Genomic DNA, 13,985 nt, shown 5'->3' with positions numbered 1-13,985 from the left:
ATAAACGATTGAAAGCACGCGGAGCCTCCTTGTAGGCCGAAGGGCATAACTAAATATTCAAATGCCCCCAAAGGGGTGAACATGGTGGTTTTCCATTCATCCCCCTTCCTTATTCGTATCAGGTTGTACGCCCCCCTTAGGTCCAGTTTAGTAAAAATCTTTCCCTTCCTGACCCTTGTCAAAATGTCGTCAATCCTGGGCATAGGGAAAGCCACTGGTTCTGACACTGCATTTAAGGCCCTGAAGTCACACACAAGCCTCGGCTTGTTCGTGTTTTTTTTTATCCACAAAAAACACTGGGCTGCCCCCCACCGCCCTGGACTCTCTGATGAACCCTCTCTTCAGGTTCTTGTCAATGAACTCTCTTAGCTCCTGCATCTCTCTGTCTGACATGGCGTACAGCTTGCCTACAGGGAGCTGTGCCCCAGGGAGTAAATTGATTTGACAGTCAAAGGGTCTATGCGGGGGTAATTGGTCAGCTTCCCTTTCGCTGAAGACGTCGCGGAGATCTGCGTATTGTCGTGGTACCTTCACGTTCTCCGTTACTTCAGTCCCTGCTAGGGTGGCTTGGGCCCCTGCCAAACCCTTTCCCTCTTTGCAGTGTTCTAAGCAATGTGCTGAACCAAAAGAAACCACTCTCTGATGCCAGCCCACCAGCGGATCATGTAACGCTAGCCAGCTCATCCCCAATATAATGGGAGCTCCTCCCAAGGTGGCCACATTAAACGCTATCAGTTCGGTGTGCCTTGCCACCTTCATTATCATTGGGACGGTCTGCAAGCTGACTTCTCCTCCCAACAGCTCCCTGCCATCGATCGTGGTCACCTGCAGGGGGTTGCTTAAAGGGATCGTCTGTATCTGGTGTTCAGCTGCAAACTCTTTGCTCATGAAATTGCAGGAGCTGCCTGAGTCCAACAGCGCCTTTATCTTTAGAGGGTGTCCGTTTGGCAGCTCTAGCGCCACTTCTATCACTAGGGCGGGTTTAGGAGGTTCTGGCGTGGGCACTTTCACTGCTCTTTGGCCTGGCTGCTGTGCCCCGACGGTGGCAGCCAGGCGTTGGCTTTTACTTGCTTCGGTATTTCTTCCTCTCTTCCCTCCACAGCTCCTACCATCCCTTGCCATTCCTTCCTCTGGGGGCAGACTCTGGCAAAGTGACCTGGCTGTTGGCAGAGATAGCATTTCCGGGCGCCTTTTCCCTCCTTCTTTCCCCCCTCACTGGGCTTTGAAACTGCGCGCGCGCGCGCTGTTCCGATTTCCATCGGCTCTGCCGGCGGGAAAGTTGGCTCTGGAATGTCTGGAATGCGGAACTCCTTCCAACGTTCCCCCTTCCCTTCCCGCCTCTCCAATGCTCTCGCCTCCTGGCGCGCTCCTATGGTCAGCGCTGATTTGGTCAGCTGGTCCATAGACTCCGCCCTGGGCGCCCGGGAAAGTTCGTCTTTCACAGCCGAAGAAAGCCCTTCTTCAAAGAGCATTTGAATGGGTTCCGCCGATAGATCCCACCCCAATTTATGGATCAACATGGTGAACTCAGTCCAGTACTCACGGACAGATCGGCTCCCCTGTTTGCAAGCCATTAACTGTCTGCGGACCACTCCCTGTTCAATATCGCTGGAAAACATCAGATCCATGGCGCGAAAGAACTTCATCGTGTCCTTTAGGACGTCACTATTCGCTGCCATCAGGGGTCTAACCCAGTCTCTCGCCCCCTTTTCAAGATGCCCAATCACGAAAGCCACTCGTGATTCCTCGTCAGGGAATTCATCAAACTGCAGATTGAGGGCATATTGCATCTCTGTCCGAAAGCCATGATACTCTTTGGGCTCCCCCCCAAACTTCTGCACCAATCCTGGTACCTTTCTGACGAGCTGGGTGTCTTTCCCCTTTTTGTCTGCATCCTGAGCCCTCCTCTCCTCAAGCCTCGCCGTCTGCAGCGCTAGCTGGACCTCCAACACCCGGTACCTTTCTTCCAGGCTTGGACCCGCTCCAGCTCCTGCTTCTCCGGTTCCGGCTGGGTTGCTCATGATGCCTTCTCCTGCACAAGCTGCTCACGAAGACTGTCGGAATGCTGTGATGGGACGATGAGCTGCTTGTGTGTAAAATCCTAGTCCCTCAGAGTTTGGTCAAGTTTGCAAACCTCTGTCTGTAACGGAGCCCCTTAAACATGGCTCCGTCAGTCGCTGGCAGATTCCGACAGTGGTTGCTTTCGGAATCGCTTCCAACATAAAAGCTCCTTAACGGAAACACGTCTTCTGGACTCTCTGCGTGACAGTTTCCGGCGAGGAGTGGGTGTCCCTACAGGAGGTCCTGAAACCTCCCCACTGTTTTCGCTGGAAGTGTCTCTGAGCCATCCCTCCAGCTCCCTTTCCCTCAGCCCAGCTCCTCTCCCCCTACTGGTTCCCTCTTCAGCTGCTGAGTCTCTCCCAACCTGTGTGAGCCCTTTCACTTCCCTTCCTTCCGATGGCAGTTCCCTGACAGGAGAGGCCACTCGAGCTCAGTAGTATTAGTGAAGACTGTATTGTCCAACCATGGTTCTTCCCTGACCTTTCCCATTTACCTAACAACTTAACTTGGGAGTGTTTGCCTAAAGATCTGTTGCTTCATCATGCAAAATGAAATGAAATGAAAATGAATGTTCTGTGCTGGTTCCTTTCGCAGGGTGGCCTCCAGGACAAAGTTTTTTGAGACAGCTTCCTTCAGGAGAGGGAGGTAAGGCAGTTCATTCAGACTTGCAATAGGTAACATCCCATCACAGAGTGGTGCAGAGGCAGTGTGGCAAAGTGGTTATAGTGTCGGACCTTTAAATGGGGAGGGGGAGAACCACGTATGCCACCTTGAGTTCCTTGGAGTACAGGTGGGACCTAAGTGAAACAAACAAACAAACAAACAAACAAACAAACAAATGGAACTTGTATAGTATTTTGAGAGCAAGTGTGGTGTAAAGTTTTCTATTCTTAAAGTTGGGAATAGAGTAGTTGCTTTAGAAGAGGGTAATCAGGCATCCGAACAACATGACCAGTCCAACAAAGTTGGTGTTGAAGAATCATTGCTTCAACACTGGTGGTCTTTGCTTCTTCCAGTACACTGGCATTAGTTTGCCTGTCTTCCCAAGTGATACATAAAAATTTTCGCAGACACAGTTGACAGAATCTTTTGAGGAGTTCGAGATGGCGTTTGTAAGTGCTCCATGTTTCACAAGCATATAGTAAAGTTGGTAGTACAATAGCTTTGTAAACAAGCATTTTGGTTTCCCTGCAAATGTCCCGGTCCTCTAACGCTCTGCATTTTGATCAAGATTTTGGCATTGATGTCGGCCCTTGTGGAAAGACAACTGCCCAGGTAGGGAAAGTGATTGAAAGGGAGAAACAAGCTAAGAGGGGATTTGCCTGTTTGGCAAATCCTCTCACTGTGATCAACTCCTGCCCTGAAGCCTATGTCCCCACTGTGGAAGGACGTGTGGATCCAGTATTTGCCTCCACAGTCACTTACAGACTCACTGCTAAGACTGTGTTCATGGAAGACAATCTTACTCAGCTACGAGTGATCGCTAAAGAAGAAGCGTAAAGATTAGTGTGTCAGAATAGGGCTTGGGAGACACCAGAATTTGAAACCCCCACTTGGCCATGAAACTCAATTGGGTGACTCTGAGCCAATCATTCACTTTCAGGGTTGCTGTGAAGAACAAATGGGTAAGTGAGACCCTATGTACATCACCTTGCACTCCTTCAGGAAAGATGGGATATAATTGTGATAAATAAGAATAAATTATGCAAGAAACAGCTTAAGGCAAGTTAGAATCACAGAATTAAAGTGGGTCCTAGTAATAGACACCTCAAGAGCCCGAGAGTCTGTTGGTGCCACGCACAGCAGATGTTGGGGTTGCTTCAGGGTTCCATGTTCTGGCTTGCCAGATGGAGCAGCTGCCACGATGAGGTAGCATATACTCTGATTTAGGCGGCATCCACACAGCAGTTTATTTCATTTTCACGACTCTTCGCTAACTGTTAATTTCCACATTACACTTGAGCTTTTGCACAGCACAAAGGCCACATATTTATAAGAAACATTGGAATGCTGCTTTGTCATAAATAAGCAGTATACAGCAATAAAAACATATATATATATATATTTTAAATTAGAAACAGAGAACAGTTAATCACAGTGGAAGGATACATTCTTACTGGCCCACAGAACATAAACGTTTTGGGCAGCTGTTTAAACGTTGGCACAGAAGGTGCCCACTGAATCTCCAGTAGCAGAGAGTTCCAGAGGACTCGGCCGATGATACTAAAGGCTCGGTTTCTCATAGTCGTGAAATGAGCCTCACCAATTCAGGAAATAAGCAGTCATGCTGCTGCAGACAGTCTCAGTGACTGAGCGGGGATATTATAACGGTTCAGGCACTCTGTGAGGGCATACCCTGGACTTCTGAAAATATAGCAGAATTAGCAAGAGTTAGTGATCATTCCCATGTTATTTGCACATTTATTTTTCCTGGAAGCAAGTAATGTGGAAATGAGCATTAAACTTTTGCTATATTCTGCTATATTTTATGTCCTGCGAAAACTCCAGTATAATGCAGAAATTAACACTTAGCGATGTAGTAATGAAAACTACAAAGTAAACCACTGTGTAGATGCAGCCTTAAAGTCACCAATGGTGCAACGGTGTCACTCTGCTATCCTAACTTCACTGTGCTGTTCTAACTTTCTTTTGCACCAGCCGATGGGATTTAGTTCTGTCTCCTTCACTTGCCCTGCCTCCTAGCTGGCCTTATCCAAGGTTTAGGGTTACATTGTGAGTGAACAAGTTTTAGTTTATTTATTTGCTTGAGAATCAGTGGTTGTATAGGGGTTAGAGTGTCGGACTGGGACCTGGGAGACAAGGGTTCGAATCCCTGCTCAGCCATGAAGCTCACTGGGTGACCTTGGGGGCTGGTCACTATATATCTCTTAGTCTAACCTACGTCACAGGGTTGTTATGTTATGTTGGGGGAGAGGAGAACTATGTACGCCATCTGGAGCACCTCGTGTAGAAAAGGTGGGATACAAAGGCAAATAATGCTTGCTTGCTTGCTTGCTTGCTTACTCACTCACTCACTTCCATGCTTCCCTTTGCAGCTCTTCATCACCACAAGGCAGACTCCCCAGTGATGAGACCTGAAGGATTAATGGTAAGCTGGGTGTGGGGGGCTTAGAAAATTGTTCAGTGGAATCCTGAGTTCTGGGGGTGTTTGTAGGTATGGTGATTTCCTCTCAGCTGTGCCCTGAAGTGGTACAGTCCCAGCATGTCCACATCGGGGTGTGTGTGCAGCAATCCTTTTGAGTCCATGGGCACCACAGCCATCCAGGGAGACTCTCCCGGCACCATTACTGCAGTGCCACCTTCAGATGCCAGGCGAAAACATTCCTTTTTAATCAGGTCTCTGGCTTTTAATGGTCTAGGGTATTTTAGAGTGGGTTTGAGTTTTCAATTTTTCTCAGCCCATTCAGACATAGTAGGAGATATGCACACACACCCCACCACAATTTTTTAGCTGTTATGATCTTACCATTATAAACTTAAACACTATTTCCCATCCTTTCCTGGTTATGTTCTGATACAAGTGACAGAATCTTGCAATAATGCCTTCATCCAAATGGGAGAGAAATATTTCCCTTCTGGTTTTAATATATGTATGTATTTGACCTTTTTTTATCAGCTGCTTTGAGTTGTCAGTGGCTTAAAAAAAAAGTGGTGAATAAATTTAATAATATGAAAAATGCTTTCTTCTGGCCTAATTTCAGTGGAGAGAGGGGCAGTGTGTGATTTTTGGGGGGGGGGGAAGCATGGAAGACCTTTTTGAGGCAGGTACTCCCACAGCCAGCACACTGGCAAGCCCCTTGCTGCATTACATGACATTCTTGGTGGTGTTCATAGATTCCTCGAATTGTAGAGGTGGAAGGGATTCCTATCCCCTGCAGTGCAGAAATCACAGTTATATTGTTATGCTTTGATTGATGCAGTTTGTGTTCTCTCCCTTCCCCGCTCTAGACTTGTATGTCTGATCCTGGCTGGTTCCAGAGAGATTTGCCACAGCCCCTCCTCCAATTCTCCCTCTCCTGGTTCGTGCGTCTTGCTGCGTAGATCAGCTCTTATTCCAAGATCTCATCGTTGAAGCATACCGTTCTGAATAGTTTCCTAAGAGAACAAATCCATCTTGCCATCGGTTTCCGAAAGTAGCTCCTTCTTTCCTGCTTCCTCCATGTTTCTACTGTTGCCTGTATCCAAGAACACTTGTTTGTTTCCCTTTGGGATGTTTGGGAGAAGTTGGAATGCCATGGCTGGCCAAGGAAGAGAGTTGGTGGGGGGTGCACACAAACAGTTTTATCCACCCTGTTCCACATCCCTTTAATGTGGCATGGTGGACCCACACCAAGATTTATGTACAGGGCTTTGGGGGAGCACCAGCTTTTAGCGCACTGGCTGTCTTAAGACAAATCACTCTGTGCATTGTGGGGGACGGGGTGTGGGGAGATGGACACTTCTTTCTAAATCCTTTTGAAGAATGCGAAGACATTTCCAAGTGGGGGTTCTCCCCCACAGCAAAGCACTGAAGAATGAACCTTTTGATTTTCTGCAGTGGAACAGAGAGCAATTTTGGTGGTTATGCTGCCTCTGCATCCTCTGCTTGGCCTCCCCAGGTGGAAAGCAGCCCTCTGCTATAGTGCACTGGAAGGAGACAGGACCATCCTGTATGGTTTTCATTCCACCCTGGAGCAGACAACGAGAGAGCCTATGTTTTTTTTTGGGGGGGGGGAGACCCCTTCACCTCCTGCCTGAGGCACTTATACACATGGTGACTTCATCATCAACGTGCCTCTCTAACTCTGGTCTACTGGGGAGGAGGTAGAGGTACTTTCAACGTTTCAGCAGAGATGTTCATTTTCCTGGTTCTTGGAATGCACCATGGTTCTCCATCCTATGTCTTGTGTTTCTCAGGAGTGTGGTCAAAAGCACTCCTTCGGATTCTGTGGCTTTGAAGAACTGGCTTCCCATCACAACACACACAGGTTTCTGAGGACCAAAGCACAAAGCATCAAGGCAGACCAAGCAACACCTTTTTTGTTTGTTTGTTTAAATAATAATCCAAACTCAGTTTATATTGAATGTTAGAATCTTTACCGATTCACATGTCTCCTGTAAAAAATATATAAAAACCACTCTTTGGCTTCGCTTTCTTCCTGAAAACAAAATAAAAACACCCTGGGCATTCAAATATTGCCGACAATTCTGCCTTTTTTTCCAAACACAGACTTTCGTAGGGCTGGAAGGATCTTCAAAATGTGGTTGAAGGTCACAACAGCAAGAAAGCTGTCCGGAGGGTGGCAACATAAGAACGGGCCTTCTCTGCAGTGGCTCCCCATTTGTGGAATGCTCTCCCCAGGGAGGTTTGCCTGGCGCCGAAAGGTGTATAATGAAGGCGCCAGGCAAAAACGTTCCTTTTTAACCAGGCTTTTGGTTGATTTGATTGACATCCTATGCCCTTTTAAAATGTGGTTCTTTTTTGGGGGGGGGTGTTATTGGGTTGTTTTTACTTTGATTATATATATTGTGGTTTTATATTTTGATTTTGTTCTGTGAATTGCCCTGAGACTTAGGGCAGTATATTAACTAGCTAACTGCTGTAAATAACTAACTGCGGGCAGAAGAAATTAACACGCAAAGTAGAAAGGTTTCCATCCCAATCCAGTTGCTGCACACAATCTCTGCATGGGTACAATTCAGCTACTTCTCCTTCATCAGCTTTACCAAAACCTTAAACTAGTAGGAAGCAGGGAGGGGCCTTCTAAGCAGCAGGAACACTTTGTATTCAAGATAGACAGGCAGAACCTTTTACAAACGCGCCGTCCTAAATGGGAAGGGCCAACACCACAGCAGTTTTAAATTCTCAAGGAACCCTGACAAACCCACCAGTAGCCCATGCTGCCAGCTAGTCAAGGAACACCGGGAACATGAGAGAATATGCTTATGGTATGCATGAAACTGGGTTTTTCGTTTTTCAAGAGAATGTAAGCAGAGCTGCTGTAGAAGTGGAAACAGGATCCAAGGATGTCCAGAGGTTTAGGGTGGGAGGGAGCCTATATCTGCCCTGCAGGGCCAATACTTAATACAGGGTATGGCCCTCCAGGCTCCAAGCAGCACTGAGACGTCTGCAATCCTGCTTTGTAAGCAGAATGCTAAGCTCAGAGGCATAAAGAATTTTTGAGTTTGTTCCGTGTCCATACACACACATGTTTAGTCAGTGGTCAAAACTAAACATGGCGATGCATGGTCATTCTGATGTTCATGCCGTCCTCCTACTCAAGACACTCAGAAATTTCTGTCCAAGTAACAGCAAGTCTGTTAATATAATTGTAGATAGATCTAGTGAAGGTAGAAAATATCCACTCACCGGGCCCAGTGGTGGGTGAGGTTTGTGGCCCGGCATGCCACTCCGCTGGCCATTGTTCTGCCCACCCCCTTGGTCGCCACAGCTTTCTGGGTTCCCGGAAAGTTGTGGCCATTTTAATCCCAAGTACTTTGTCATGTGTTTTCCTTTATCTGAGGCCTGGCTCCCGGAGAGCAGGGGGACTGTGCCTGGGCACGCAATCTGCATGTCCCCCTTCTCCTGGATTGGGTAGTGTTAAGTCCTCGAGGTTGCAGTGACCAAAGAAGAAAGCATGGAGTCATTAAGCCAATTTCAGTGTTCTGAGTCCATGATTCCAATCAATCAATGGATTGTGCAGGTGTCCCATGTCCTGATCCCGTGGCAGCTAGGGGGAAATGTGGAAGATGCACCAGATAGCAGCAGTTGACACACAACATGTGCTTTATTGTATTCTAGCTCTTGTGGCAATTTTCTCCGCAAAAGGTCCGGGGGGTGGGGTGGGCGTTGAGCACCATCATGTGATGTGAAATTGGTACATTTTTCACCAGGCCTCCATTCATCATAAGCTAAAAGATGTCCAGCAATTCCACACACTATTTTTGTGAAATTTAAGGCACTTAAGGTATCTTCCACCGGTTGTGTGGGGTTGTTTTTTTGTTTTTGTCTTGTAAAGTGATTAGTTGCAATGATTTTAGTGATGTTAATAAAGTTAATAAAGAAGGAAAATCCTTGTCTGTGTGTTCTGTTAAGTTGCAATCATTTTTTGTTGTCAGAATTTTATATGAGCAAAATGGCCTTCCCCAACCTTGTGTCCTCCAGGTGTTGGGCTATGACTCCCATGACCCTTGACTGTTGGCCATGCTGGCTGGGGCTGATGGATACTAACAACATCTGGCGGGCCACCAACTCCTCATCCATTCTCTACTGAAAAGCAACCTTGATCCCAGTAACTTTTCCGTCACCCCTGAGAGTATGTTTTGCATTGCCTCCTAAAATCTCTACCTGGCATGACTATCTCTGATCAGTACCATCCACATGTTTCCTGGCCATCAGCAATGATGATTCCAGAGCCTTGAGTTCCAGCTCTAAGTTGTACACATTCTCAAGCAAATAATTGCTCTTCCTAATTGCTTGTTCATGTGTTCTTATTCCCCTTAAATGTCTCTTGAGATATGGGGGGGGGGGGGCTGCAAATATTTTGTCTTTGGCTGTCACATGGTCAAAACAACAACAGCAGCACTTTAGTTGGTTGATCACATGAGTTTTAATTGACCTATCACAGAATTGTGGAGTTGGTGGTCATCCAGGCCAAATCCCCACAATGCAGGAATCTCAGCTGAAGACTCAAGAGTTGATTAAATTGGTATACAGTTGAATAAAACCATGGCTTTGACATGGGAGATTACAATTCGCAACTGGTACATGTCTAATTATTTTTCAGATCCATAAACTGTTTCACAACCAGAGGCAAAGCAGTGTACACAGTAAGATAAAATACAAACATATATTCCCAATAAGCAAAAAACAACAAAAGCTTTTCCACCATTATGCAGTAAAATTCCAAATGAAATGACTGGGTCACGCTTCAAGGAAAGCCTTTCTTAATACAACAATGATGTTCAATAACGGGTCAGCAAACTTTTTCAGCAGGGGGCTAGTCCACTCAGATCTTGTGGGGGCTGGACTAGATTTTGCGGGCTGGAAATGAATTAATTCCTATGCCCCACAAATAACCCAGAGATGCATTTTAAATAAAAAGACACATTCTACTCATGTAAAAACACACTGATTCCCGGATCATCTGCGGGCCGGATTGAGTAGGCGATTGGACTGGATCCGGCCCCTTGGCCTTAGTTTGCCTACCCATGTTCAATAACATTATTTCCAACCCACCCACCCCTTTGTGCAGTGCAGAAAACAGTGTTAAAGAATAGTACAATGAAACCAAGGTTTAAAAGTGATGCCACGCAGTAGTAATAAAATGCATCATTCCACGGTATCCCATGAGCATATGCACATATTGAACATGCAGGCCATGTTCAATATGTGCATATTCTATCAAACGAAAACATTTTGTATAGAAAGCTGTGTTTCTTTTTCCAGTACAGTGTTCTCTTTAGGACACTTGTTAACTTATCCATAAGAATTATGTCCCATATCTATTGCATCCATGCTTCAAAAAGGTTTGTATTATGTGTTCTCCAGTAGCTGGCTATAATAAATTCAGCAGCTGTTAACTGGAGAGCAATAATATATTTCCTACACAAACAGTTTGCCTAACAGTAACCGCACTTTATCCAGCCCTCATTTTACCAGCTTCTTTGCAAGAATATCCGGGGGGAGTTTGTCAAAATGGGTAGAATAAAATGGATGAACGTTATTCAATGATGCTGGCTCATCAAACTCAGTCATTTACAACTCTGTCTCGTGCTGCTTGCCTCCTTGCTTCTTAGCACGCACACACACACACACACACACACACTCACGGTAATCCCACTACCCCCAGGGTGAGCAATCGCCCACTTTGGGAACCCCTGGTTTGCATGACACTCCAATTCTTTGGAAAGCAAAGTTATCAATACAAAACTGATACACAACTTTATCCTTCCTTTCTATCATATTCTAAGGAGGCAGTTGAAATTCTAATTCAGTATGGGCACTGTGACTGGATAGATGTGGAATAATGTGATGTAGTCTGTGCAAGACATAGAGGTTTTTGGTCAGTAACAATCATTCTGCTTCTACTTAATCTGAATTGGCTCCTGGTGTGTTTCTCTTAGCTGAACTGGAAGTGCTGACTTATCTTACTTTGTTGGTTTTAAAACAAGGACCAGTTATACGTAAAACAAACAGATTTTTTTGTAAAAAAAAAAAAAAGCTTTAGAATTCCAGTTTAATAGGATTTTTGATTATAACTACACAGATTTGACTTTCAGAGTAAAAATTCAAGACATTGGCAGAATAGATCCAGCTTGGGAGGCCCAGAAGCTGTCAAAGAACCAGGCTAGTGAAATGCAGTATGGCATAGTGGTTGGAAAATCAGACTAGGATCTGAGCTAAAGAACGTAGCTAAATGTTTTATTGCAAAATATATGTGATTTATTAAATAAAAAAATGCAGATTGATGCAAACATGAAAAAGACTTGTGAATTAAAATATGCAAAATGGACACAGGTCAGAAACAGACGGCTCTGTTCCTTCCTAGATGCTGATTTCTTTTAATCTAAAAGGAACTCACAGATAATTTTCTCCCCACCCCCCTGGCCAATTCCACCTCTTTCATTGGTATTTGAATAAAGAGCTTTGGCAGATAGCTAGAGAGAAAGTTGAAAGAGCAGACAGAAGTATCTGCCACTAACAGTGGAACTTAAGTGCATAGTTGAACTATGGAACCCACTCCCACAAGAAGCAGTGAGGACCACCAACCTGGATGGCTTTAAAAGAAGATATGGGCAAATTCATGGAGGAGAGTAAGGTTACTGATGGCTGCTAGCCATGGTGGCTCTGTTCTGCCTCCATTTCTGAGGCAGGAATGCTTCTGAATACCCGCTGCTGGAAATCACAGAAGGAGAGAGTTGTTCTTGTGTTTGAATCCTGCGTTTGGGCTTTCCTTTGGGGGCATCTGGTCAGCCACTGGGAGAACAGGATGCTGGACTTGATGGGCCATTGGCCTCTGATCCAGCAGAGCTCTTCTTATGTACTTCAGGAGAGCTGGAGCTGTGGAATTTTAAAAAAGCTAACTTGGGTCATGATTTGCAGCGTTTTGAAACAAGCCTTCCCCTCTTGGGCTGTTTAACACATGGCACCTGTCAATTTTTTATTTTTATTTTTTTAAAAAAGAGAGCTCCAAGTGTTTCTTCCTTGCACAGCCATAAACCTGCCTCTTGAGAGCTGGTGTAGCATGCTTTGACTGTCGTTCCTTGCACTTAAAACAGATGAAGACAAATCCTTGTAGAGATGGACCTGACTCATGGACCTGACCCCCCTTCCCTTCACCCCCCCAGCCCTGTCTATGTTTTTTGCCACCACATTCATGTACAGACTATCTGGCTTATAGTAGGTGCAGAGTTGGATTCTTAACAATGTTTGTATGTAGAGCTCGTGTGTGGTGCAGTGCTGAGCATGCTGGAACTAAGACCTGGGAGAGACCAGGGTTCAAATCCCCACTCAGCCATGAAACTCACTGGGTGTAGCCCTGGGCCAGTCACTGCCTCTATCAGCCTGACCTACCTCTCAGGGTTGTGGTGAGGATAAAATGGGAGAACCATGTACAACACCTTGAGCTCCTTGGAGAAAAAGATGGTATATACCATGGGTAGGCAAACTAAGGCCCAGGGGCCGGATCCAGCCCAATCGCCTCCTACATCCGGCCCACATACAGTCCAGGAATCAGTGTGTTTTTACATGAGTAGAATGTTTCCTTTTATTTAAAATGCATCTCTGGGTTATTTGTGGGGCATAGGAATTAGTTCACCCCCCCTCCAAAATATAGTCCTGCCCACCACAAGGTCTGAGGGACAGTGGACTGGCCCCCTGCTGAAAAAGTTTGCTGACCCCTGTGATATACAAATGTAACAAGTAAATAAATAATAAGGATCCTCTCCTTACTTGAGCTGAAGGCATTTCCCTGGTCACACTGGTTTCACTTTATAAAAATATATGCAGCAGCTGCTTTATTTTAAAAGGCAAGATGCAGCTTTTTGTTTTCTTTTTCTAAGCATTTACATGCACAGAATGATTTGGGACTTTAAGGGAGTCCTTGATCTGACTCAAGACACGTTGGAAGCAATGCAGTCAAACCTGGGCATGTGAAAACTGTTATCTGAATTGCCCCCGTTTGGGTCTTAATTCGGACTGCATGCGGGGTTGGTGTACACCCTTAACAAATACTCTGATGATGCATGTAATCCCATTTCCGGTTGAGGAAGTTGCGGATGTTTAGCCTGGTTAAGAGGCAGCTGAGAGGACATATGATACCCACCATCAAATATCTAAAGGGCTGCCCCATGGAAAATGGAGCAAACTTGTTTTCTGCTGCTCCAGAATGCAGGACCTGAACCAATGGATTGAAATTGTAGGGAAGGATATTCTGACTAAACTTTGTGAAGAACTTTCCGGAAGAGCTTTTTGACCGTGAAGTTTACAGCATGTTATTCTTTGAAGAAGAATTATTTGAAAATGATTTACAGATGGTATTTAACTCCAAGTAGACTTGCTAAGATGTATAAGACTGAATCAGATAAGTGTTGGAGATGCAATGAGGTTTAGAGTATGTTCTTTCATATGTGGTGGACCTGTAAAAGGGTGAAAGAATAATACTTTGGAAGTTGAATGGAATCCATTCTGGAAGTCTGTTCAACTTCCAAAACGTTCGGAAACCAAAGCTTCTGCAGCCAGTTGGAAACTGTGGAATGTTTGAGTTTCAAAAGAAAGTTCGCAAACTGGAACAATCACTTCCAGGTTTGTGGCATTCGGGAGCCAAAATGTCTGGGTACCAAGGTGTTCGGGATCCAAGGTACAACTGTATTGGGAAATTGTTTATAATGAATTGAAAAATATGTTAGAAGTACTTTTCCAA

At 45.3% G+C, this 13,985-nt stretch overlaps 1 protein-coding gene across 3 annotated transcripts in view; it reads left to right on the top strand.

The window, feature by feature from the left end:
• The window catches only part of OPHN1 (oligophrenin 1), a 130,597-nt gene extending 121,464 nt beyond the window's left edge, over positions 1-9,133 (top strand). For all 3 annotated transcript variants that reach the window (XM_080989790.1, XM_080989792.1, XM_080989791.1), the window contains 3 exons: positions 2,656-2,706; positions 5,118-5,170; positions 6,031-9,133. In XM_080989790.1, the coding sequence (XP_080845916.1) occupies positions 2,656-2,706; positions 5,118-5,160 (94 nt within the window). In that variant the 3' untranslated portion in view covers positions 5,161-5,170; positions 6,031-9,133. The remainder of the gene's footprint in view (positions 1-2,655; positions 2,707-5,117; positions 5,171-6,030) is intronic.
• Positions 9,134-13,985: the final 4,852 nt, after the last annotated feature.

Source organism: Podarcis pityusensis (genome assembly GCF_964106645.2).
Source record: "Podarcis pityusensis genome assembly, chromosome: Z".
NCBI lineage: Eukaryota > Metazoa > Chordata > Lepidosauria > Squamata > Lacertidae > Podarcis > Podarcis pityusensis.
Note: the sequence above shows the minus strand (reverse complement) of the source record. Positions and strands in the feature narration are given on the sequence as shown.